A 26,779-nucleotide genomic window follows, 5' to 3' on the forward strand; every position below is an offset into this window, starting at 1 on the left:
ATTAAAGTATATTTTCAATTAAATAAGTTTTCCTAAAATTTTCAAGGTGATGTTAAATTTAATATGTATAGAATGTTTCATTTGTCTGTTTTATATAAATAAAAAAAATATATATATATATATAATTTCTTACTTCACTGTCCTTTCAGCCCAGGTATACATTGTATTATTTAAGTGCTACCTAGAAGATCCAAGTAACTGGCATAGTTTTCTAAGAGTCATAGAATATAATCATAATTTTGCTGATTTCTTTTGTAGTGATGATCTTTATATGATATTATTGGCTTGGGTATATTTGTTTGATTTTACAGAAGTTAGGTAACATTTGCAAAATGGCATTAATATTTTCAAGCCTCTGACTTCAGGATAACAGCTTTCATTGTAGCTTAGGAATTGATCCTATTTTTATCTAGAGCAGTCAGCGTTTTAGACTCTATACTATTGGAGGGTATAATTCTAAAGCATATAATCATGGAATAATTTATATTCATAATGCCACCTGGTTATTTTGATTTTTCTTATTTTTGATTGGATAAGACTATTTTGTATTCCATGAGCATATTCAGACAGCAGAGATGGGTGTAAAAGAGGAAAAATATATGTGACAAAATAGTATTGGGAATCAGCTTTTAATTTGCCATGACTAGTTGACATATATGTGTCAGAAAACAGTCTTACCTCTGGGGAAAAGTGATTTTTGTGTCAAATTCGTATTAGTTTGATGTTATCAAAGCGGTGTCCAAAATATGAATTCCCAAATGTAGTAAAACTTCATTAATTAGAACTGCACTGCTTCACAACATCTAAAAACAAAAATTAAAATAGAAGATTTTAGAGAAACTAGTGACTTCAGAGGGAGAAGAAAATCTGGCCCTTTAAAAACATTGTTTGTTAACTGAGGGTTGGGGGGGTGTCACGGGGGAGGGAGAGGATGGCTGGGTGATGGACATTGGGGAGGGTATGTGCTCTGGTGAGTGCTGTGAATTGTGGGAGACTGATGATTCACAGACCTGTACCCCTGAAGCAAATAATATACTATGTGTTAATAAATATATATCCTGAAGTAAATAATACATTGTGTGTGTGTGTGTGTGTATGTGTGTATAGTTTACTAACAGTGTAACTGCAGTAGAAGTAAATAACTTGGTACTTTGAATGAAAGTAGGAACATTTGCTAAGCCCTGCTAAACACTGTCTCTTAATATTTTGATAAGCTAAATAAATTGCAAGGCTTAGGAAGTTAGCAAAATTACATTTCTTTCCGAACATTCTACTGTTCATATTTATCTTCCCTCAGTTCCAATTAATAAGGTTTTACTGTTTTCATTCTGTGGGTGGGTTTATTTTCTAATAAATAACCAGAAAAAACTTTGACTTTAAAAAAAAATTGCATTACAAAGTATTTTTATTTGTTGAACTTTTACATAAACTGTACTTTCATGATTTTTTTTTATTTCAAATGACTTTAATACTATTGTATTGAATTTGGAAAATCATTTTTATAATAAAAATGTAAACTAAGGGCGCCTGGGTGGCTCAGTGGGTTAAGCCGCTGCCTTCAGCTCAGGTCATGATCTCAGGGTCCTGGGATCGAGTCCCGCATCGGGCTCCCTGCTCAGCAGGGAGCCTGCTTCCCTTCCTTTCTCTCTCTGCCTGCCTCTCCGTCTACTTGTGATTTCTCTCTGTCAAATAAATAAATAAAATCTTGGGGCGCCTGGGTGGCTCAGTGGGTTAAGCCGCTGCTTTCGGCTCAGGTCATGATCTCAGGGTCCTGGGATCGAGTCCCGCATCGGGCTCTCTGCTCGGCAGGGAGCCTGCTTCCCTCTCTCTCTCTCTGCCTGCCTCTCCATCTACTTGTGATTTCTCTCTGTCAAATAAATAAATAAAATCTTAAAAAAAAAAATCTTTAAAAAAAATGTAAACTAATTCAGATTTGGAAAAGTATATAAAATTGACAACAATATTGTATATATGTTCTCATTTTTCATTTTCAGGCAGAAAACTATACATAGTTACTTAAGCAGAAAGTAAAGCTTCACTTTCCTATTCTAGGCAATAGTGATAATCAATATTGTAAGTAAATGATATATTTTTATTTATTACATAAATCTCAAGGCTTTTAATTTTAGCATCTATATTATTAAGAAACTTTAAAAGGGAAGTAATGACTTGATTAAAATCTTGTAGATTGTATTTAGGGTACCTGTGTTTGGACTTTGAAAGTGAAAAGATAAATTGGAAAGTGTTTGAATGATAGGGTTTGTTCTATTCTTGAAGTAAACCCAAGTGATTTTTTAAATAAATTTTAGTGTAGAAAGGGAATTTCTCATTACTTTGTCTTAATATCTCTTCTGATTTGGTTTTTAAGGCCATTTATGTCAGCCTTTGAAAAGTAAACTGCTCGTCAAATTTTTAATTAGACTACATGTTTTACTCTTTAAAAAAAATGAGAGAAAGTGAGAACGAGCAGTGGGGAGAGGGAGAGGGAGAAACAGGCTCCCCGCTGAGCACCCAGGTGCCCCTGTTTTCTTCTTTTTAAAAAATGCAGGGCCGTCTGGGTGGCTCAGTCAGTTAAGTGTCTGCCTTCAGCTCAGGTCATGATCACAGGGGTCCTGGGATCAAGCCCTGAATCAGGCTCTCTGCTCAGCAGGGAGCCTGCTTCCTCCTCTCTGCCTGCCTCTCTGCCTACTTGTGATCTCTCTCTGTCAAATAAATAAAATAAAATCTAAAAAAAAATAGAGAATGGGATAATAGGTAATCTAAGATTCCTGAACAGACTACAGGAAAATGGATGCAGAGCATGACATCAGTGCAAGTGGAAAAGGTGTTCAGGAAGGTAGGTTTTTTAAATTTGGTGTTGGGATTCTGAAAGGGGAGTTCTGAATGTAAATGTTATTTACTTTGGGAAGTAGGCAGGAAGTGGGGCCATCTAGTGTAAGCAAGAGGAAACATGGTTTTGTTTTTTGATTTTGGGGTCCCCCCCTTCTACAACTGGGTGGATAAACAAAACCACTAATATGAAAGGGATTTCTAGGAGAAGTAGACATTTTATGCTGGTGGGGGAAAATCATGACTGTAACATCTTAGAAGTAAATATCAGTGCCTCATCTGGACAGTCTGCCTCTGACTTTTGTATCCCCCCTCCCCTGCCAACTTGCTTCAATCATACTGGCCACCTTCTAATATTCAAACATGCCCAAGCTTATTCTTGCCTTAGTCTCTTTGCACTAGCAATAGCTTCTGCTTGGACTTCAGTGAGGGTTTCAAAACAAGTCTCCCCAGAATGTGCCAATTTTGCATGCTCATTATTTTGAGCGGAAGACATTTAAGGCCCAAAAGACTCAAGAAGAGTTTTTTAGGTTCCCCCTCAATTGCCTGAAAGAATTTAGATAGAGGGACTCATCCAGAAAGAGAAATATCACCAAAGATAGTTAAAAAGAATATGGAGTAGATATGGTAAGCTGGTAAGCTGGGTAGGGCCTATTTGTTCAAAGTTCTTTCTGTTCCTTTCCCTGTGCTTGGCCTGGCGACCATTTGCCAAACATTTGTTCTTCACCTTTTCATGTGAATTGTCTTCCTTCCCTTTGAAGTCCCAGACCCTATCCCCTTCTTTGTAACTCAAATGGTGTATAAGCTTCAATTGCCTGATTGTTGGAGAACCTCTTGTTTTCATTGTGGGGCTCCTATATGTATGTAAGTAATTATATTTGTTTTTCTTTTCTTAACCTGTCATAGGTCATTTTGATTAATATTAATAGACCAGATAAAAGAGCCTAAAGAGGTAGAGGAAAAATTTTTCTTCCCCTACAGTTGGCTACCACAAAGGGAAAAATTTCTCTGGCTGCTGTCACTCTGAGGCTGCTACAGCTAAGAGATCCTGGGACCTCTGAAAAAAAAAGCTGGCAGAAGGTAAGAATTCTTACCCAATCACTCTCCCATCTTTGCCTGTAGGGTAGGGTGGAAGCAAGAGTCTTTTCTTTTCCTTCTCTAAATATAGGTTAGCAGGAAGAAATATTTGTGGAACTAGTTCCTTGGGTATAGCAACTCTGGTAAGGATTTATTATAAGTACTCTTGATTTTTGTTGATCCTTTTCCTCCCAGAGATGATCAATGTTTTTCTTTATCTCCATCTGTCTCTGACATAGGCCCTGTAAGTCAGCCGTTCAAGCCAGCCTTAGAGACTAGTGAGTTCACAGTTTTCACCAGACCAGTGTCTGTGTAAACAAACTTTGTTGTGGTCTAATGGGCACGTGAGGTAAAGGCTCTTGCTAAGGGACATCTATGAAGCCAAAGTTACAAAATTGATAGGCATGGGTTGAGCACCTCAGACCTATTAGAGTGCTAAGGTGATACCTTAAGATAGGACTAGTTGGTCACTGAATGGGTTGCATTGACACAGGTCACCTGCCAACCTTAAGAAAATATCCATGCAACAAGTACACGCCACATAATCCCCAACCCAGCAGCACATCCTCCTTAGATATTAGTTTGGCTCCAAGAGACCCAAGGATTAACCAGAACTGTTACTGTGCATATGAGAAAAACCAGATGGAAGTTTTCCTTTTGTCTTACTTTATGTCTTGAAAGCTTGGCTTTGTGACTAGTGAGAATATTGTCTCTGGTCACAGACAACTGGAAGGTGAGTGTACCAGTGAGCATCTTGGTGGCTAGTTGATTATAGACTGAGGTTCCCAGTCACCAAATCACAAGCAGAATTCTCTTCATCTGACCGTGCCAACTTCAGGGGAGCTTATCAGAAGGGGCTTTTGTCATCTCAACCTTCATTGTTTTGTTGGTGCTGGAAAAAATCCCATTCCAGTAGTGCCTGTCCCGTGTCATAGATTAGTGGGTCTATGACTGGAGGCAACCAAGACATTGTTTTCACTGCACAATTCTTAACGCCTATTACTCTGTGATGAGGGGCTTTAGTTTCCTAAACTATGTTTGGAGTGAACCTTTTGGATCATGGGGGCTGCATCTTCTGCACCCACTCTACGGATGCCTGTTGTATTCACGGTAAAAATTTATTCTGATCACAAAAGTTGCCTCTCAGTCTTTCCACAAAGAGGCTTACTGACTTGAGTTGCTATTAGAATAAATATAACATGGTAGGTCTTACTCATCAGTGCCCTAATGATGGACTTCTTGAACTACAAAGGCTTGTACATTTGAAAGGTTTTTAGAAAGCTCTCATCCTAAACAACTGTCTTAACTGGTACCTATGGAAAGACCAAGTTGAAAAGAGGACACAGAGGGGCGCCTGGGTGGCTCAGTGGGTTAAAGCCTCTGCTTTCGGCTCAGGTCATGATCCCAGGGTCCTGGGTTCGAACCCCGCATTGGGCTCTCTGCTCATCAAGGAGCCTGTTTTCCTTCCTCTCTCTCTGCCTGACTCTCTGCCTACCTGTGATCTCTGTCAAAAAATTAAAAAAAAAAAAAAAAGAAAAGAGAACACAGAGAAGTATAATGGCTAGCCTTAGGGATTCCCTTAATAAGAGGAAAGAATGGAAATTGAATTTAGAACAAAAATTTAAAACCACACCTTATTCAAGTCCTTCCTTCTCTTTCCTCTTATACACACTTTTATGTTCAGCTTTCTGTCCCTTACCCTTCAGATCTTTTGGATCTCTGAGCCCTGGGTCTAAGACCCTCTTCTCAAAGCCCTAGCCCATCTCCTCAGCCAATTCTCTTAGATCCTAAAATTTCTCCAATTTCTTCACAAAATCCCTTAAGTACCCAGCTGTCCGTGTTCACTTCCCTTGATTTGCAAGATTTACAAAGAGCATTCTGGACTGATCTCCAGGCCTGGAATATGCAGGTTGCTCACATAAATACTAGAAGCCAGGAAGTGAACTTAGCACAAGCAACTGAGAAGGATGTAGGGCTTTCTTTGCTATTCCATATAGCCTCTATTTTCCAGGTCTCTGTAAGCAGTCTCTGCCAGCTTCAGGCATTCCTATGTTCTATACTTTGCAGATGTCTCCTGGACATCCACCGTAAAGAATTCATGTCCCCTGGAGAACAGCAGATCTTTTGAATTTTAAAACCCTTTTACCTCTACTTTCAGAAGATCTCAAGAAATTTAAAAGGAATTGGAAAGATTAGTAGCCATTAGCAGCCCCATTCCCACGGACCTATGTAAACTACTAAAGGGTGTTCTTCCTGCCCATGATTATACTGTAGTTATCAGACAAGCCAGACAGCCCCTGGGGAAAACCCCACACACGGAGGAAACATGGCCAGAACTGCCCTCCCATGAATGCCCAGGAAATGGCTCAGCTGGAGGCTCATATTCAAGGCTTGATAGAAGCAATATTGACAACTACCCTCTCCCCACAAAGTGAACTAGTCTAAGGTTGAATTTTGCACTCAGAAGAACAAACACCTTTCTTGAACACTTTTCAGACTTTCCAGTAGCTTACTGTATTAAACCCAGAAGGCCCAGAAGATAGAAATCTTTTAATTTCAGCTTTAGTGGGAAATTTTCTCCCTATTATAAAAAAAGGCATGGCGGTCCTGACAATCTCTGAGGGTTATAAGGGAGGCAGCTACTCATTCTTTGAAAATAGCTTACCAGAGTACAAGAGAAGGGGTACCTGACTGGCTCAGTTGGTAGACCATGTGACTCTTGATCTTGGGGTTGTGAGTGCGAGGCCCATGTTGGGTGTAGAGGTAACCTAAAAAAAATGTCTTTAAAAGAATACAAGAGGAAATAAGTTAAAAGCAACAGTTCTTGCTTTGCAACTTGAATCTTCAGAAAAGCAAAAGCATGATTCTGAGAGTAACTCAAAATCTACTTAGAGCCCTCCCCATTTACCTCCAGACAGTAAAATTAAAAATATATATATTTAAAAAAATCAAGTGTTTTTGGAAGAAAAATTGTCCTACACATAAGAGAAAGGAAAGTTTAAGGGACAGAAACAATCTCCCTAGACTCTATCACCACCCCCCCAGAAGGTTTTTCTCCTCCTGTGGGACAGTTCCTCTTCAAATGAAAGGGTCAGCTGATTATTACAACCCAGAGTCTGCCATTAAATCTAAAATAGGGGATTGGGAATTAGACTTTATTTTCTTTTAAGATTTTATTTATTTTTTTGAGAGAGAGAGAAAACATGAGCAGAGGGGAGCAACAAAGGGAGAGAGAGAAGCAGATTCCCCACTGAGCAGGCAGCCTGATGTGGAATTCAATCCAAGGACCCTGGGATCATGACCTGAGCCAAAGGCAGATAGTTAAGGACTGAGACACCCAGGCAACCCCAATGGAATTGGATTTCTTAATTGACACTGGTGTAACTTTCTCCACAATCTGCTCAGAGAATCTATCTCTGCCTGTCACCCCTGATTCTATTCAAACTATAGGGAGTCCCTGGGCAACCTATTTCACTGCCTCTGTCCCAACTCACCCCATTATCTTTAGGCACTCTTAATAGCCATCATGCTTTTTTTTTGTTTTGTTTTAAGATTTTATTTTTTTGAGAGTAAGAGAGAAGCAGAGAGAGAGAATAATTGGGGGTGGGGCGGAGGGAAAGGGAGAAGCAGACTCCCTGCTGAGCATGGACCCAGTTGGGGGCTTAATCTCAGGACCCTGAGATCATGACCTTAACTGACTGAGCCAATCTGGTCCCCCATCTCCTCAGCAGCGTAACTTTCAGGTGGAGGTTTGTTATGTAAATTTAATGCCACTATAAAATATAATAAGAAAGGCGATTTTATTTCCCTATTCTTAAACCAAACCCCAAATTTCCCACTTTGCTTACTGGAAACTCATCTCGACTTAAGTTCCTCTGAATAGGATGAGTGTTTAAAAGATGTCCTTGTTGAGGCGCCTGGCTGGCTCAGTGGAGCATGCAACTCTGGATCTCAGGGTTGTGAATTTGAGTCAGTGAGTAAATACATACACACATATGCACATATACACATGTAAGTGGTCCAAATTCATCTCTGGGCTACATGTGCAGATGAAGTTGCATTGTTACAAGTACAGAGCCTGTGTACCTTATTTGGAAAAAGAAAAACCGTTTCTATCAGTACTAGCCCAATATCCTCTTCCTAGAGACTCGAAATGAGGAATTGGACCTACGGTAGATCTCTTTCACAGCAGGATATACTTGTCTTTACTTCCTCACCCTCTAACACTCCAATCTTACCCATAAAGAGAGAAGGTAAATTTGACTCAGACAGGAATCAAACATTGATTTGTACAAGACCTAAGAGCTTTCAAATCTTTTCTAATTCTTCACAGACCTGGAGTCCCTGATCCAGCTACTATTCTTACCCTCAGCTCCTGCTGATGCAGCCTGATTTACAGTAATTGGCCTCTGCTCAGCTCTCCTTTCAATCCCATTGCATACTGGCTCATGATTTCTCTTCCCTTTTACTTTTAGAGGGAGACAGTTAATGTGGGCTTCCATACCTCAGGGATACTGAGAATCTCCCTCAGTGGTTTCCTGGTCTTTAAAGCTGACTTGGATTCTATAGCCTTCACTCAAGGTTCCACTCTTGTTCAGTATGTTGATGACCTTTTACTTTGTAATCAAACTAGGCAGGAAGCTCTTATAGACTCCCTCATTCTCCTAAAGACACTAACAGAACAAGGCCATAGAGCCTCCAGATCGAGACTTCAACAGGTACAAACAACTATTACCTACTTCAGACATGAAATATCTCAGAGGTCTCAAAAGGTGCCCCAGGGGCACCTGGCTGGCACAGTCAGAGGAGCATCTGACTCTTGATCTCAGGGTTGTGAGATCAAGCCCCACATCGAACTCCACACTCAGTAGGGAGTCTGCTTTAAGATTCTCTCTCCCTCTTGCCCTCTGCCCCTCCCTCCCATCAGCTCTATTTCTCTCAAATAAATAAATAGATTAAAAAAAAAAAAGGTAGGCAGCCTCTGCTATCATCACAGATCAAAAAACTTCTCTTTCACCTATACCCCTCCACCTTTTAAGACTCTACACACACACACACACACACACACACACACACACACACACACACAAATGCCACCTTCTCTCATTAATGACACTTCTCATTTATTCATTATTTATTAGAAAGCTGATCAGAGAGAGTGCTTTATCTACCCTCCTTTCCCTGAGTTTTCACTATAGACTCTTTCAACCTGTGCCTTGCTCTTATTAACCCTCACTTTTCCAACAAGTTGGGGGCAGACCAAATATACCCTGACCACATTAATCAATAGGACTGCTGATTATGTCTAGCATATACATAGCGCTAAAGAACCTGAATATTTGGGGCACCTGGGTGACTCAGTGGGTTATGCCTCTGTCTTCGGCTCGGGTCATGATCTCAGGGTCTTGGGACTGAGCCCCGCATTGGGCTCTCTGCTTAGCGGGGAGCCTGCTTCCCCCTCTCTCTCTGCCTGCCTCTCTGCCTACTTGTGATCTTTCTCTCTGTCAAATAAATAAATAAAATCTTTTAAAAAAAGAAAGAAAGAAAGAACCTGAATATTTTTTGTTCCTATCACTGTGAATGTGTGGTTGACTAAGTATGGAAGATGTATGTATGACAGGGTAAGGTATCCACGACTAGCAAAACTCCACTCTGCCTCTTCTGTTGAGTTATTTGGACCCAGGAAAACCTCTATAGAAGTTCAAGGACTGTTTCGCCTGGGTGGCTCAGTCGGCTAAGCGTCATCCCTGGGTTTGGGTCTGCTTGGGATTCTTCCCCCATTCCCTTCCCCTCTGCTCCTCCCTCTGTTTTGCTCACATACCCCCGCTCTCTCAAATAAATACAATCTTAAAAAAAAAAAATTCAAGAACTGTCCCTTGCCCAGATAAACACAATAGGCAAAAAAGTTTCCCTTTGTATCAAAAAAATATGCCACAGAACTTTTCCTTGATGATATACCAGGATAGTATTACAATCAAACCCTGTGGTGTTTGATTCCACAAATAGTATCTTCAAACCTGTCAAGAAGATTAAAAATGACTCTGGCACTAACTTCTATAGCAGAGATGTTTGGCAAATCACCAAATGTTTTGGATGGCTCACAGGCCATCCTTGTACAACTTGGGATATCTTAGCTGCTCCCCTGACTGGACTGGCCAATATTCCGACGTAGATCAACAATCTGAACTCTTGGTCAGGTGGCAAAACTAAGTTTTATAGCTGCCAAAGCCAGACTACAGGCCTTCTAGAGCAAGTATTTTGCAACCTGTTCTGTTCTAACAAACTGGCAGGAGTACATGGAAAGTAAAGATGTATGGATGCTAATGGTACTAATAACAAAGGTCATGCGTTGTCCCAGATCTAGAAAATTACAGATTCTGCTCTGACCTTGTCTGTGAACTGCACTGGCTTTTTTTATCTCATGTGGCAGCAAAATTTATATGGGCTTCCCACTTAAATGGTCAGGACTATGTGGACTCACACCTGGCTCCTTTGTCACCAGGTATTCCATTTTTTTTTTCTTTTTAAGAGAGAGGCAGTGAGAGAGAGCATGAGCAAGGAGAAGGTCAGAGGGAGAAGCAGACTCCCCATGGAGCTGGGAGCCCGATGCGGGACTGGATCCCGGGACTCCAGGATCATGACCTGAGCTGAAAGCAGTCGTCTAACCAGCTGAGCCACCCAGGCGTCCCACCAGGTACTCCATCTTAAATGCCAGCCAAATTGCAAACATGGGCTCCTCTTTTCATAAGGCCATGTCACATAAACATACAAGGTAAGAAGTTAAAGGAAACTTACTTGTGTATTGGCACTCCCAAATTCTTTTAAGCGTTGAGGACCTTATTCCCAAGTTTTGTCATTTATGTCTTGAAAAAGATGAGTTTAAATCTTTCCGTGGTAGAGAACAAGGGTTCAATCCTACTATGCAGACTTTGACAATACTCCAATCAGAAGTTAATAGCTTAGCCTCTGTGGTACTCCAGAACTGATGTGCTCTGGACACACTGACCCTTAACAAGGAGGAGCTTGTGTAGTCATTGGTGAAAAATGCTGCTTCAGTGTAAATGAGACAGGACAAATAGTGTCTAACTTGTGTCTATTAAAAGAGAATATTAATACTTTCATTTCAGCCTGATTCCTTTCTTTCCTTGCCAGTAGTGCATTTACAAACATGGTAAACATTCCTAAAATCTGCTGGACTTTCTGTAAGAAGTGTGACAAACACCAAACCCACAAAGTAACATAGTACGAGAAGAACAAGGATTCTCTATATGTCCAGGGAAAGCAGCAGCATGACAAGGAGAGTGGATATGGTGGGCAGACTAAGCCAATTTTCTAGGGAAAAAAAAAGGCTAAAACTGCAAAGAAGATTGTGTTGAGGCTTGAATAGTTTGAACTCAACTGCAAATCTAAGAGAATGCTGGCTAATAAGAGAGGCAAATATTTTGAACTGGCAGGAGATAGGCAAAGGAAAGTTCCATGTGGTACAGTCCTAAGCTCCATATTTTGTTTTATTATGAAACCTGTTTTATTATGAAATTGAATTTATTATGAAATTGAATGAAATGAAATATGAAAAAATCCCATTTTGTTTTTTTACAAGATTTTATTTATTGGTGCACATATGTGGATTCAGGGGATTGGGGAAGGAGCAGAGGGGGAGGGAGAGGGACAAGCAGACTGCACTGTGTCAGATCATGACCTGAGCTGAAACAAAGAGTCAGATGTTTTAGCCACCCAGGTGGCCCTGAAAGCAATACAATCTTGAGTTTATGTTCAAGAAAAGGGAGAGAAGGGGGTGCCTGCCTGGCTGGGTTGGTAGAGCAGGGGACTCTTGATCTCAGGGTCATGAGTTCAATCCCCATGTTGGGAGTAGAGATTACTTAAAATGGTTAAAGTGGGGATGCCTGGGTGGCTCAGTTGGTTAAGCAGCTGCCTTCGGCTCAGGTCATGATCCCAGCGTCCTGGGATGGAGTCCCACATCGGGCTCCTTGCTCCGCAGGGAGCCTGTTTCTTCGTCTGACTCTGCCTTCCACTCTGTCTGCCTGTGCTTGCTCTCACTCGCTCGCTCGCTCTCTCTGACAAATAAATAAAATCTTAAAAAAAAAAATGGTTAAAGTGGTAAAGGTTATGTGGACTTTACCTCGGGGGGGGGGATATATATATTTGTGGAATATAAATACTATTTGTGGAATTATATATATGTACATATACATATACATGTATATATGTGTGTGTGTATATCTGTACATTTTTTTTTAAAGAAAGGAAGAGAAGATTAACACTTTCCATCAAATAAATGAAGCAATGCCATTTTATTGAACTGATGTATTCCCAGGATTGAGACTGGTTAAATGGGTTGTGGAGAAAAGTGCTTCAGTTTGTTCTTTCCTGTTTGTTCATCTTCATTCTATGGTTTTTTTCCTTCCCTTCCAGATGTCTTACTGCCCAGCTACTCACCTGATTCTTCTTGGCCACTAGCTCAGCTTTTAATGTGTGCAACTTAAAGAGAAGTTTCAGACAAGTGGTTCAGAACAGGTCTCCCCAGAATGCATGCAGATTATATTGAGCTAAAGACAGTTAAGATCCGAAAGGGTCAAGAAAAGTTTTTTTAAACTTCCCCTCAATGCTTAAAAGAATTTACATAGAGGGCCTGGTCTAGGAAGAGAGCTATCACCAGAAACAATTAACAAAGATTAGAGACTAGGTGTGGGAAACTGGGGGGAATTTGGGGAGCCTATTTGTTAGAATTCTCCCTGTCCTCCTTTGCATGGCATGGCAAACATTTGTTTATGAAACATTTGCTCTTCCCATCTTCCTGTGAATTCTTTTCTTTCCCTTCTTAGCTTAGAATGGCATATAAGCCTGGCATTACCTGCCTGTGCTGAGCCTTGCATTGACTTTATGGGACTCCTATATGTATGTAAGTAATTAAATTTGTGTTTCTCCTGTTAATCTATTGTATGTCAATTTAATTAACAGATCAAAAGAACCCAGTAAGGTAGGGGGAATTTTTTCTTCCCTACAGCTGTCTTCCCCTGGGCTAGCTGGCTGCTTGACATTTAATTTCTTTTTTTTTTTTTTAAGATTTTAGTTATTTATTTGACAGATTGAGATCACAAGTAGGCAGAGGGGCAGGCAGAGAGAGAGAGGAGGAAGCAGGATCCCTGCTGAGTAGAGAGCCCGATGTGGGGCTCAATCCCAGGACCCTGGACTCATGACAGGAGCCGAAGGCAGAGGCTTTAACCCTCTGAGCCACCCAGGTGCCCTGACATTTAATTTCTAGCTTAAATGTCCATCACTTCCTCAGATACTTGACTACCCAGTCTAAAATAACTACCCAGTTACTCTTACATCACTCTATTCTAATATTCTTGCAGAGTACTCTTCACACACCTCCTCCCACACATGCTTACTTGCTTTAACTCCTGAAATGTTAAGATCCATATCAACAGGGACCTTGTCTGCCTTGTTTATTGCTGTACAGCTCCTAGAAATGTTTCTGGTACCCAGGAGACATTTAAATGCAGACCCTTAAATAAAAGGGACTGAGCACAACTTTGAACAGCCACTCTGAGGGAAGGCTGGCATAATGGCAAATGTGTCAGGAAATAAATGCACCAGTGTACTTGTATTAACAAGTGTGGGGCCAGATGTTAGATGAGATGTATTTCCTTTGAAAATCAGATGAAATTGCCTTGAACTCCATCTCATGTGTTTAGACAAATCTTCCCTACTTTCTCTCTCTCAGGAACTAGAAGGGAAGTTGTCAGCTTTGAACTGATCATTGAAGACTCTAAAGCAGATGCTACAAGTATATAGAATATAGTATATAGAAAAAAGAAACAAATATGGGAAAGATTTTGGGAGCTGGGCCAAGATTGAGTTCAAAAGAAGGAACAAGAAGACTGGCAATACATTAGGGGAAAACCCTGTGAAAAGCTGTGTTTCAGAAGTCAGGGGAACAAATTTTAGGGGATAGGTTGGGGAAGTAAAAAATGTTAAGTGAGACTGATAGCTATTGTTTTAGGTTAGAGGGAGGAAGGATTTAAGAACAATTACTAATCAAGATTATGTTTTATCTTAAGATAATACTGAAGTAGGATTGAGGCCTGGGTTTGGCTCCCGTTTTATCACAAAATGACCACAGACCTCTGGGAAAGTCAGTGTCACTGAGCACCAGTTTTCTTACCTACAATGTAGGAATAAAAATAATCTGAGAGTGTTATGAAGAATAACACTCTTCAGAAGTGATTAGAAATAAATCTAATCTCAGAGTGTTATGAAGATTGCTGAAGATGTTCATGATAGATGTATGTTGCAAGCTCTTAATTTTGTACAATTATTAAAGTTTTCCCAAGTCAGAAATGAAGGAAACAGATGGTAATATGGCAGGTATACCACAATTTATAGAAGGGGAGGGAGCCAAGGAATTTATTGAAAGGGATTGCAGACAAGAAAGGGTGGAATTATAGGCTGAAGAAAAAAACCAGTAAAAAAGTCCAGTCTCTTCTTTCGGTTCCCATTCTAGTTATTGGTCTATTCCTTTTTTATTTTTTTAAAGATTTTATTTATTTATTTGAGATCACAAATAGGCAGAGAGGCAGGCAGAGAAGGGGAGAAGCAGGCTCTCCACTGAGCAGAAAGCCCGATACAGTCCTCCATTGCAGGACCCTGAGATCATGACCTGACCCCAAGGCATTGGCTTAACGCACTGAGCCACCCAGGTGCCCAGTCAATTCCTTTTTTTTTTTTTTTTTTTTTTTTAAGATTCGGTTATTTTATTTAGATAGAGCGCGCGCGCATGCCATTGCCGGTGAGCAGAAGGGCAGAGGAGAGAATCTCAAGCAGACCCCCGCCTTGGAGTGGGGAGCCTGCCTAAGGGCTCATCCCATGACCCTCAGATCCTGGGGGAGCAGAAATCAAGTGATTCGCATAACCGACTGAAGCACTCAAGCGCCCCCTGGTCTATTCCTGAATCTTCTTTTCTCCTGGCCACTCCGCTTGCTTTATCACTACAATCAGTTCTCCCTTATCCTGAAACACCTTTCCTGAACTCTGCCATAATCTTACTAGCCTATTTTTCTCCCCCATGTCACCCACAACGGAGCTCTCTTCTGGGTCATTTCGGGGAGTTTTCAACCCAAAATGGGCACTGTGCACCAAGGATGGTGAGTGAGATTGGCGGTATATGTCTCTGACATTCTCACCTGAATAGTCATACGTATTTCCTGTCTAAAAGATCATCGATTGACGGGATTTAATCATATCAGCCAATTGGTGAAGGTGCCTTGCAAATAAGAGAGCTCCTAAAGTGTAATTCTGAACCATTATCCAATACGTGAGGAAACTGGGCCCTCCACAGTGGGCGGACTCACTCGTCCCGTGTTACAGACCTAGTTGAAAGCTAGCAGCAGAATCCAGTTTTCCCAAGATAGACATCTAGGTAATCGCCCACGGTCAGCCAGGTGGGTTCTGATGAAAGCTAAATTGCGCCAAATCTCGCGCCTCCGGGATTCGGGGGGCGGGGCGGAGAGCAGAAAGTATCGCGAGATGACAACGTTTTCCCGCGAAGTAGAAGCGCGCGTTTTTCCTTGGCCGGGGGATTGGTGAGGAGGCTGAGGAGGCAGCGTCTGTGAGACTTAGGCGCGCGGCGTTGCAGACCCTGAGAGCCGAGGATCGGGTTCCGGAGTGTGTGTCCAGCCATGCCGGCGCAGCGGCCCGCGAGTAGCGGTGGTGAGTGCGGAGACCCTTCCTCCGGGCGCCCGCGGCGGCGTCCGGGCCGGGGGCGGGGGAGGGGAGGGGGGCAGCATGGAGGCTACAGCCGAGATTGGTGGGTAGAGCTGACTCCAGGCAGAGACGGAGGGAGGGAGGGCAAGAAGCTGTGGAAGGTGAGTGGAGGGCCCCAGATGCGCCTATGTGCGCGGTGTAGGAGACTTCACACAGCGGGGCCGCGTTTTCGCGAGCATCCCTACTGGTCAACTGGGGTCCTGGCCACTTGTTGACATGGTGGAGACCCAGGATGTTTTCAGAGGACTGATGCTGGCGTCCCGTAGGTCTTCAGCTTTTGCCTCAGATGCATCCGGGAAAGATTGTTGAATGTGGAATTTGAGTAACCGGTAATTTTTTAAAACTGCAATTTAAAAACTTTATCCCCTCTTAGGGTCCCCGACTTCAGACATGGTTGAACCGGAGCCTGCCGTGATTACTCAAGCCATGCTGGAGGAGGAAGAACAGCTAGAGGCTGCTGGACTTGAAAGGGAGCGGAAGATGATCGAAAAGGTAATTTAGGAATCAAGTTCATCGTCGTTTTAGCCAGCAGTGACCTTCCTCGGAGGTTTGGTCTCCCGTCTGCTTTTTTCTTGATCTTTAAAACGGGCTGTTATTTATCTATTACTATGTTTACTCAGCGCTATCTTTGAGACACCTTTGCTCGTGCTTTCAGTGATGCTTCTGGGATTTGTAGTCTAGGTCGGAGAACGTTTCAGGTTGCTTCTTTAGCTAGATTAATTCTTCCAAAATCGGTAGTGAATTTCTTTGGTATTTAGTGCTATTGACCACCTAAAGTGATAAACTTGCCGTTTTCCTTTTGGTTTCTTGGACTAGTGCTAAGTAAGATTGTTCAGGTAAAAATGGGGTGTACATTTTCGGTGATAAGTGGTTTTCTTTTACAGAGTATATATTTTGCAGATGACCGAAGCAGTTTTTAATCACTTGAAATTTCAGTTCTTAAGTGTATTTCGCTCCCAGTAATAAAGCCCCACCTTGTTGCTTCATCATCCCCTGTTCAAAAAAAGGAGTGATAGCCACCCCCACTTACATTCTGCCTCCTAAATTATTTTCTTGTAGTAATTTATTTAGCACTCCCGGTATTGTGATGCTGTAGGTACTTTTGATATCTCTGCATTTACATATGAGGAAGCTGGGGCAGTTGGGTGGGGTCACACACCAGTGAACTTGAATTTGAACTCTGGCTGTCTTAGGCGTTCTTATCCTTAACCCTATACCTTAGGAAGTATACTTTAGTATTTAATTAACTCCATGCAGAATTACTTAATTTGGGAAATACTGCACCTCAAAGGCAATTAATGAATCAGTTGGTTCCCTGCTATTTAATATTAACAGAAATGATTCTTCTGCTAGCACTGTTAACACCTCCTGAACACTGTTGTGAATGTTGTACATGTATTTACTAATTGGCTCCTTAACTAGACTATAAAGTAGGTACTGCTATTCATTATAACTATTAAATTTACTAGCTTAATTACTAGTATAAACTATTATTTTTATTAAAGCATTCTGTGAAGTAGGTTCTGTTTTCACTTCATTTTACAGATGAGAAAACTGAGGCATGTAGAGAACGTGCCAGGAGCGGGGAGTTCCACAGCTTTAATAGAGCCAAGATTGTAATGTAGGCCATGTCATTCCAGAATTCACACTTTCTAACCACCATGCTGTACTTTCACTCCAGTAATACTGGTTTTGTTATTATTCGTCAACTATAGTTAACCATAACCAGTTACGGTAATGTTAAGAAATTGTAATAGAAAAACAAATTTTAATAGAGTTGGGAAGTCAACCATGAATCACCTTTTGCCTTTCCTCACTGTATAAATTCTTGTAGTACTATCTAGTACTAAGTAGTGTTATCATTACTTATCATTTTGCTTACTGAGAGGATGTCACTTACTGTTCTGTTTTTGTTGGCTGTTCACCTATCAGATAGGCAATCAGTAAATTGTTTATTGAATTTTAAACTATGGAAAAAGAATACCTTATTATTATACAGCATATATAAGATTATGTAAATAAAATAAATGTACTTACTAGCCATGTAACCAGAGGATAATTATAAAGGGTGAATCCTGGGGCAGGTGTCTAGAACTGAATCAACTGCAGAGGTTGTAAAAATGGTAAAGCCTTCATTTTGAGTAGTATATCTTCAGTTTTGTGACTCATGAAGATTGTTGGGAAAGATAGTACTATTTGAAGAAAGACTATGAGGTACAATAAAAATACATTTCCAGAATGCATTAATTCAAGGGATGAAACATTTTTACATTTTTCTTTTAAAAGATTTTATTTTTAAGTAATCTATACACCTAACATGGGGCTCAGACTTAGAACCCTGAGATCGAGTCACATGTTCCACTGATTAAGCCAGCCACATGCCCCCATTTCCACATTTTGGAAAGATCTCTCAAAATTTATAGTACCATAAGTATTTGCTGATTAAACAAAGAATCAAAATGACTTCTACTTTTAAGCGAAATATTTAAACTTTTGAACAAACGTTTTGCATCAGTCCAAAAATTTTTTGGAATTGTTATTGTTGAGGGATAGGTATGTTGAGGGATAGCTAAAGCTAGCTTCTCTTTAGCAGTTATTCATCATAGAACTTTAGCAGTTTTTTTTTTTTTTTTTAAGATTTTATTTATTTTTTTGACAGAGATCATAAGTTGGCAAAGAGGCGGGATGGCGGCGGGTGGAGCAGGGAGCTCAGATGCGAGGCTCAATCCCAGGACCCTGAGATCATGACCTGAGCCGAAGGCAGAGGCTTAACTGAGCCACCCAGGTGCCCCTAAAATAGCAATTTCTAATCTATTTTCAATCCCTCCATGAATAAATTTTATAGCTCTCTTCAGTTCTTACACTAAAACCAGTGTGTGCTTTGCCAAAAAGCCAGTAGTATTATGGTCTATTATTATTATATTGCCTTTTTATTTATAGTATTGAAAGAATTTGATTAATTTTTGCACTTTTAACTTGTAAGTTGTTCCTTACTTGACCATGGGGAAAATTCTAAGAATTAGTCTCTCCTTGCTTGTCTTTGGAGACCAAAAAATTGGCAGTACAAAAATAATGATTCCTTTTCTTTTGGGAGAAAACGTATTTATGGGCATATATTTAGAAGTACTTGAGAAGAGCTTGCTTAAGATTCTTAATGAGGAGCATTAACTTTGCTTTAGGAGATTGTAAAGTTTGTAAAGAGTAGAGAATGGCTTTTACATTGATTTGCTACAGTTATTTTCTTTGGCTTTTCACCTGTATTTCCTTTAGAAAGAAGTTATTGTTAGTCTAGAAGTGGTGAAGAATAGCATTAATGTGTATATTGTTGGGGAGGGGAAAGGTAAAAAGTTATGATAAGTGTTAGAAAAAAGGAAAGTAGCTCAGACTGTGGAGAGTGAAGTGTAACCACCCCTACTCCCAAATCTGGTGTTGGTGTTTGGAGAGATAATGATGTAGACTGTGGGAATTTATGCCTTTGGTGTCCATTGGCATACTCTTCAACTCTAGTTAAAAGATAATTCCTGCCAGGCGCTCAGTGCTTTCCACAGAGCTACAGTTTACCTTAATATAACAGATAAAATTGTTAAGAAACAGTAATGGTAGATAAGGCTTATTACCAAATTATTTTGAAATACGGAAGGTTGGTGTTGAAGGTTAATAATTGATTTAGTTTCCTAATTATATTATTTACAAATTAGTGTAACATATTTAATCTTTAATTACTTAAAAAATGGGTGCTAAATTATTCTGAACAGGATTTAAGGTAGCATATATATCTAAATTAAGCCCAGAATACTTTAATTAAAGTTTAAACGAATTTTAAAAGTTAAGGATTATTTGTTTTTTTTATTGGACAGAGAGAGGGAGATCACAAGTAGGCAGAGAGGCAGGCAGAGAGAGGGGAAAGCAGGCTCCCCGCTAAGCAGAGAGCCTGATGTGGGCCTCCATCCCAGGACCCTGAGATCATGACCTGAGCTGAAGGCAGAGGCTTAACCCACTGAGCCACCCAGGCGCCCAAAAGTTAAGGATTTTTTTTTTTTTTTAAGATTTTATTTATTTATTTGACAGAGAGAGATCACAAGTAGGCAGAGAGAGAGAGAGAGGAAGAAGCAGGCTCCCCGCCAAGCAGAGAGCCCGATGCGGGGCTCGATCCCTGGACTCTGGGATCATGACCTGAGCCAAAGGCAGAGGCCCTAACCCACTGAGCCACACAGGCGCCCCAAAAGTTAAGGATTTTTCTTTTTCAGGGGCACCTGGCTGGCTCAGTTGTTGGAGCATGCAACTCTTGATCTCAGGTTTGTGAGTTTGAGCCCCATGTTGGGTGTAGACTACTTAAAATATTTACCAAAAAAAATCTTTTTTTCAGGGGCGCCTGGGTGGCTCAGTGGGTTAAAGCCTCTGCCTTTGGCTCAGGTCATGGTCCCAGGGTCCTGGGATCGAGCCCCGCACCGGGCTCTCTGCTCTCTGCTTCCTCCTCTCTCTCTGCCTGCCTCTCTGCCTGCTTGTGATCTCTGTCTGTCAAATAAATAAATAAAATCTTTAAAAAAAAAAAATCTTTTTTTCAAATTCTAAATAATTTCATCTTTCAGTTTATAATATCTATTTCATTCATTGACTATTGTAATCCAGTAACATCGGTAATAGTAAAAGAAACACTGTTCTAAAAGAACTGAAAATAGTTTTGTAAGATGTCAACAGAGATTATCTGCATGGACAGAATTGGTTTTGTTTGTTTGTTTTTAAAGATTTTATTCATTTATTTGACAGAGAGAGACCACTAGTAGGCAGAGAGGCAGGCAGAGAGAGAAAGGGAAGGAGGCTTCCCGCTGAGCAGAGAGGCGGACAGGGAACAGGGGACTCGACCCTAGGACCCTGGGATCATGACCCGGAGTCTTCAACCCACTGAGCCACCCAGGCGTCTGATAGAATTGTTTTATGGGTGTTTTTTAAATATATAGTTTTTTTTTTTTAAGATTTTATTTATTATTTTGATAGAGATCACAAGTAGGCAGAGAGGCAGGCAGAGAGAGAGGAGGAAGCAGGCTCCCCATGGAGCAGAGAGCCCGGTGTGGGGCTCCATCCCAGGACCCTGGGATCATGACCTGAGCCAAAGGCAGAAGCCTTAACCCCCTAACTACCCAGGTGCCCCTAAATATATAATTTCTCTAAAATGTGTATTTATTTTCATGTTATTTATCCTTACACATTTTATTGTCATTGCTTTTGTAATAGAAAAGTTTATTTTGAAAGAAAAGCTGGAGAGATGATAGAACATCTAGGAAATACAATGGTCTCTGAAGTACAACATCAGCTGCTATGCATGTATGCATACATGTGTGTGTGAACCCTCATGTACAAACAAACTTTGTCTCAGGAGTAGGTTGGTAAGGTTTGCATATATTTAGCTTTGATAGATGAGTTCAACTGGATTCACTTCAGCACACTTAGTGTGTTGTAGGGTTTTTTTGTTTTTTGTTTTTAAATTGAGATTATACTGAGTTGACAGATGATGAACTGGATCGTTGCAGTTTAGGTAAATAAAGTTCTGTTGGAACATAGCCTTGCCCATTTGTTTCTATATTGTCTATTACTGCTCTTGTCCAAAAAGGCAGAGTTGAGTATTTATAAGCCATATGCTCAAATATTTAAATATTTACCCTTTGGCCCTTTACAGAAAGAAGTTGTGGACCACTGAACTGTACTATTTATTTGTTACTTTTATGTTTTTCATCATGTGCCCTCTGGTATTTTTTTTTAAATATTTTACTTTATCATTGTGAACTGAGAGAGGATTCCTCCTTAACCACTAGCCTACTGTAGATTTAGAAATCAATTAATAAATGGTGTGTTAAAGTAATATAGAAAGCAGGTAATTTGACGATGTATAGGAGAGGAAAGTTGAACTAAGAGTAGGAATAAAACAAGCCTAAAAACAAGGGCAAAACTGGGGACACAATGCTGAGGAGGAAGAAGTTTGTAATAATCATAAGTAGATTTAGCAGGTTGAAATATTTTGACAGTGCAGTTTTTGTTTTGTTTTTTGTTTTCTGAAGCAATCTCTAGGCACAACTGGGGCCCGAACTCATACCTTGAGATCAAGAGTCGGCATGCTCTACCGACTGATCCAGCCAGGCATCTGGACAATATAGTTTTAAAATTCTAAGAACAGTTGTTTTAGTTCCTAGCCAATTAAATTATTTATTAATTCTGATGCTCTTTCGAATAAAACTGGTATGTAAAAATTTTCTGAAATCATTTGATTGTTTAAAAAACTTAAATCTACTTGAAGTATTTAGTTTATAATGTTAATTTTATAACTTTCAAAAATTGATGGATGCCAGTAAACATGGCCAGTGTCTGAAATGTCAATATTTTGGTATCTAAGCTGCATCATACCAAATGGCATGTTGAACCCCGGAATCCTATTTTTTAAGCTATTTGTCCTGGTTTTGTGTTAAAATAAACCATTTTTAGTAAAGTTAATACTAGAAAAATATTTTTTCCTCATTAATTACAGGAAATATATCAAACTCAAAGAGCATTTATTTAGCCTTTATTTTTTAACGTCTTGTGCAAAACATCATGTATGTCAGAAAACTTAACAGTCATGGAAATTTTCTTTTTGGATAGGCTCGCATGTCTTGGGATAGAGAGTCTGTGGACATTCGGTACCGTAGACTTCAACATTTACTTGAGAAAAGCAATATCTACTCCAAATTTTTATTGACTAAAATGGAACAGCAACAACTAGAGGTATGTGTATGTAATTGATTAGAACCAGTAGCTTACATTTTTAAAAAATGACTTTATTGAGATAAAAATCACATGCAGTAAGCTGTACACATTTTAAGTTTACTGTTTGATGGGTTTTGACCAGTGTATAGATCTGTGTAACCACCAGCACAGTCAAGATGAGGAGCATTTCCGTTACCCCAAGAACTTTTCTTGTCTCAGTGATCCCCATGCCTGGCCTCCAAGACCTCTGATTTCTTTTTTCTGTCATTATAGATTGGTATTGTTTTTTCTAGAATATACAAATGGAACATGCATTAAACACTTTATTGTGTCTTGCCTCTTTAGCTCAGCATATTGCGATTCACTTGTGTTTATTCAGTAGGCCGTTCTCTTTATTCCTGAGAAGGATTCCACTGTATGAATATACTTCTGTTTATTTGTCTGATTTTTATCCTGTCTAGTGATAGTTTTTGGATGCTGGAAATCGTGGACTTTATGTTACTTAGTCTTTTTTTTTTAATTGATTTATTAAGATATAATTGATACATATAAAACACATGTATATAATGTACAGTTTTATATGTTTTCACATGTATACACCCATGAATTCACCACAATCAAGGTAATCAACATAGCCATCAACTCAAAAAATTATGCCCCCCTTCTTTTTTAATTAAAGTAAAATTGACATAACATACTAGTTTCAGGTTATGATTCAGTATTTGTGTATGTTGTGAAATGATCACCACAGTAAGTCTAGTTTTACCATACCTAATTAACAGTTTTTTTCTTATGATAAGAAATTTTAAGCTTTACTCTTGGCAACTTTTAAATATGCAATACAGTATTACCAACTATAGTCACCAGGCTGTATAATGCATAGCCCTGACTGACTATAACTGGATATTTGTACCTTTTAACCTGTCACTCAATATACCACCACCAATCATCAGTCTTTTCTCTGTATTTATGAGCTTGGCGTGTTTTGTTTTTTAAGATTCCACAAATTAGATTATATGGTATTTATCTTTCTGACTCATTTCACTTAGCATAATGCCCACAAGGTCCATTCATGATTCAAGTTGCAAGGTTCTCTTCTTTTTTATGACTGAATTCCTGCCCCTTTTTAAATTTTCTCCCATCCTTCACTTCCTGTCTTCCTCACCAAATAGTCACTGATCTGCTTTCCCTTATAATAGATTCATTTGCATTTTCTTTTGATGATATATTTTTTTAGCTTTTGTATTTCTGAAAAAGTCTTCATTTGCTTTTGTTTTTGGAAGTATTTTTATTGAGTGAAGAATTTATTTTTCTTTAGTGCTTCCTTTTTTCTGCCCAGGTGATCCCTTATGTTTCACTGCTTTCTTTGATGTTTCACTGTTTTCTAGTTTACATTGATTGTGACAAAACCAACATTTTTTTTTCCCTTTTTTTTTTTAACATTTTACTTAATTTGAAAGTGATTACAACGGGTGGAGCAGGGGAAGGAGGAGGGAGATGCAGGGGGAGAGGGAGAATTAGCCTCCTTGCTCCAGCAGGGTTGGACTTGGGACTCTACCCCAGGATCACGAACTGAGCCAAAGGCAGATGCTGAACCAACTGAACCACCCAGGTGCTCCAATAAGCCTTAAGTCTTAATGGTGTGCCACAAGACAATAAGCAGTCTTAACTGTCTCCTTCAGCCCTCTTACTTTTCTACACTTCATTCTAGAAAAGTGTGTTTCTGCCTTTGGGCCTTTGCACTAGCTGTTTTGTACTTGGAACCATCTTCTTGTAGATTTCTGCATAGCTTACTTCATCACCTTTAAGCCTGGCTTAAACGTTTTCCTGATGAAGCCTACCCTAACAAACTTAAGTGAAATTGCTGTCTGAACCTTTTCTATCTGCACACTCCTGACCCCCTTTACCTTGTCTGTTCTTCCCATTGTACTTATATGAGATAACTATATAATTTATTTATTGCCCACTACAACCTACGAAGATTTAAAAGCTTGTGCAAATTTCTTTTTTTTTTTTTTAAGATTTTATTATTTATTTGACAGAGAGAGATCACAAGTAGGCAGAGAGGCAGGCAGAGAGAGAGAGAGAGGAGGAAGCAGGCTCCCCACTGAGCAGAGAGCCCGATGCGGGACTCAATCCCAGGACCCTGAGATCATGACCTGAGCCGAAGGCAGAGGCCCAACCCACTGAGCCACCCAGGCGCCCCAAAGCTTGTGCAAATTTCAAGGCTACAGTAATCCCCTATGTCCCCATCATTCACTGGTCAGTTATCAATCAAGATTTTGCTTTTGCTAAGTATGTTTTTCTTTGCTCATGAACTTTTGTATGGTAAAATGAAATACAAATATAGGAGAGCAAAACAATCCACACTTAATGAGTTATTATAATGCATGTGTCTTTTTTCTTTTTAAGATTTTATTATTTGACAGAGTGTGCATAAGCAGGGAGGAAGGGGAGAGGGAGAAGCAGACTCCCCCTGAGCAGGGAGTGCAATGTGGGACTTGATCCCAGCACCTTGGGATCGTGACCTGAGCCAAAGGCAGACACTTAACTAACTGAGCCACCCAGGCACCCAAGGCATACATTTTTTTTTTTTTTTTTTAAAGATTTTATTTATTTATCAGAGAGAGAGGGGGAGAGAGCGAGCATAGGCAGACAGAATGGCAGGCAGAGGCAGAGGGAGAAGCAGGCTCCCTGCTGAGCAAGGAGCCCGATGTGGGACTCGATCCCAGGACCCTGGGATCATGACCTGAGCCGAAGGCAGCTGCTTAACCAACTGAGCCACCCAGGAGTCCCCATTTTTTAACCACCTTTTGGAAATGGTTTGAATCCCTTTTTGTCTGTCTTTTAAAGCTTTGTTAGGGTGCATATGGAACAGCTTTTAGTCTGGTAGTAACTTGCCCCTCTTCTGAGTGCTCTTGTCACTTTGCCTGATGGGTACGAACTGTTCCTGATCCATCCCCTGTAAGCAGGCTCCCTGCTTACTTTACTTTACTTTACTTGCTACTTTCTAGTTGCCTTGGTTTTATACACTCATGTCACTGATAGTTCTCAACCTGAAATTTCACCTACGTACCTTGAGGGCTTTCTTTGTGTACCTGACCCTGAGTATGCTAGCTGCTGTTAAGTTTTGTCCTCTTGTCTTTTCAACTCAGGGAGGCTGTTGAGCTGCTGAATTCTTCCTCCACTATTTGCACTTGAGAATTGCCTTCAGGCAGTAAATTGCACAATCAAGATTTGTCTCATTTGTTTCCCTTTTTCAGTGTTCATTCTCCTTTGCTGCATATTGTCTGAAAATCACTGTTTAAAATACTTATATGGATTTCAGTTGTGTAAGGCAGGAAGGTCTGTTCCCTGTTGCTCCTTAAAGGTTTGAAGTGGAAGTGCTCCCTTGTTTTTAAATCTTTATATAGCTCTTCATTGTGTACATGTTACTTGAGCTGTGTGTTTTATACTTTGCATTTTCCACTTGTGGCACTAAGAAAAAAGTATCTTACAGGAACAGAAGAAGAAAGAGAAATTGGAGAGAAAAAAGGAATCCCTAAAGGTTACTAAGGTAATATAGAGTAAGCTAGAAAGTCCTTTATGTTACCTTAAACATTGAGGAAATTCCTCTGTAGTCTTAACTTTATAGATCGTCTACTTAATTTTAACCTTCTTTATCTGAAAACCTATCTTTGTTATAAGCTGCAGAGGAACATATAAAATCTGTTTTCTCAATATTCTTAGATATGGAAGGAAAGCTAAAGTATAACCCTTTCAGTTTCTTATTATTTTTCTTAATTTCAAAATTTCACTCTTCTAAGTGGCCAGTTCTTTTGGTGCTCATAGTGATTATTTTTTACCCTTAATGCCTCCAACCTCATCATGTCAGCATGGATCCATAATAATTTAAATTTGTATCGTGCATAGCTGCAGCAGTGAAGCCAAAATTGGAGCAAATTTATTCTATCTGCTAATAACATTTCAGATAATAGAGCGTTCATTTAGGGATAGCTTGAATTTTAGATGTGATCTTTTGGGGTAAATTTGTTTTAACATGAGGCTGTTTAATGCCTTATTGTTGGAATTTGTATAAAGAACAGTTGTACTAGTGAAAGGAGAGAGCAACATTTAGAGTACTTACTGTGTGTCATGTATTCTAAGCTCTACATTTATTTTTTATTTATTATTATTATTTTTTTAGGTTTTTTTTTCTTATTTGACAGAGAGAGAGATCACAAGTAGTCAGAGAGAGGGGGAAGCAGGCTCCCTGCTGAGCAGAGAGCCTGATGCAGGGCCTGAGCCCAAGGCAGAGGCTTAACCCTCTGAGCCACCCAGGTGCCCCTTATTTTGGGTTTTTGAAGAATAT

General features: G+C 39.9%; 1 protein-coding gene across 1 annotated transcript in view; it reads left to right on the forward strand.

The window, feature by feature from the left end:
• Positions 1–14,611: 14,611 nt before the first annotated feature.
• The window catches only part of HELLS (helicase, lymphoid specific), a 39,627-nt gene continuing 27,459 nt past the window's right edge, over positions 14,612–26,779 (forward strand). The window contains exons 1-4 of the mRNA XM_082722089.1: positions 14,612–15,639; positions 16,067–16,185; positions 22,324–22,446; positions 25,928–25,984. Coding sequence (XP_082578215.1) covers positions 15,609–15,639; positions 16,067–16,185; positions 22,324–22,446; positions 25,928–25,984 — 330 coding nt within the window. The 5' untranslated portion in view covers positions 14,612–15,608. The remainder of the gene's footprint in view (positions 15,640–16,066; positions 16,186–22,323; positions 22,447–25,927; positions 25,985–26,779) is intronic.

This window comes from Mustela nivalis, assembly GCF_964662115.1.
Source record: "Mustela nivalis genome assembly, chromosome: 2".
NCBI lineage: Eukaryota > Metazoa > Chordata > Mammalia > Carnivora > Mustelidae > Mustela > Mustela nivalis.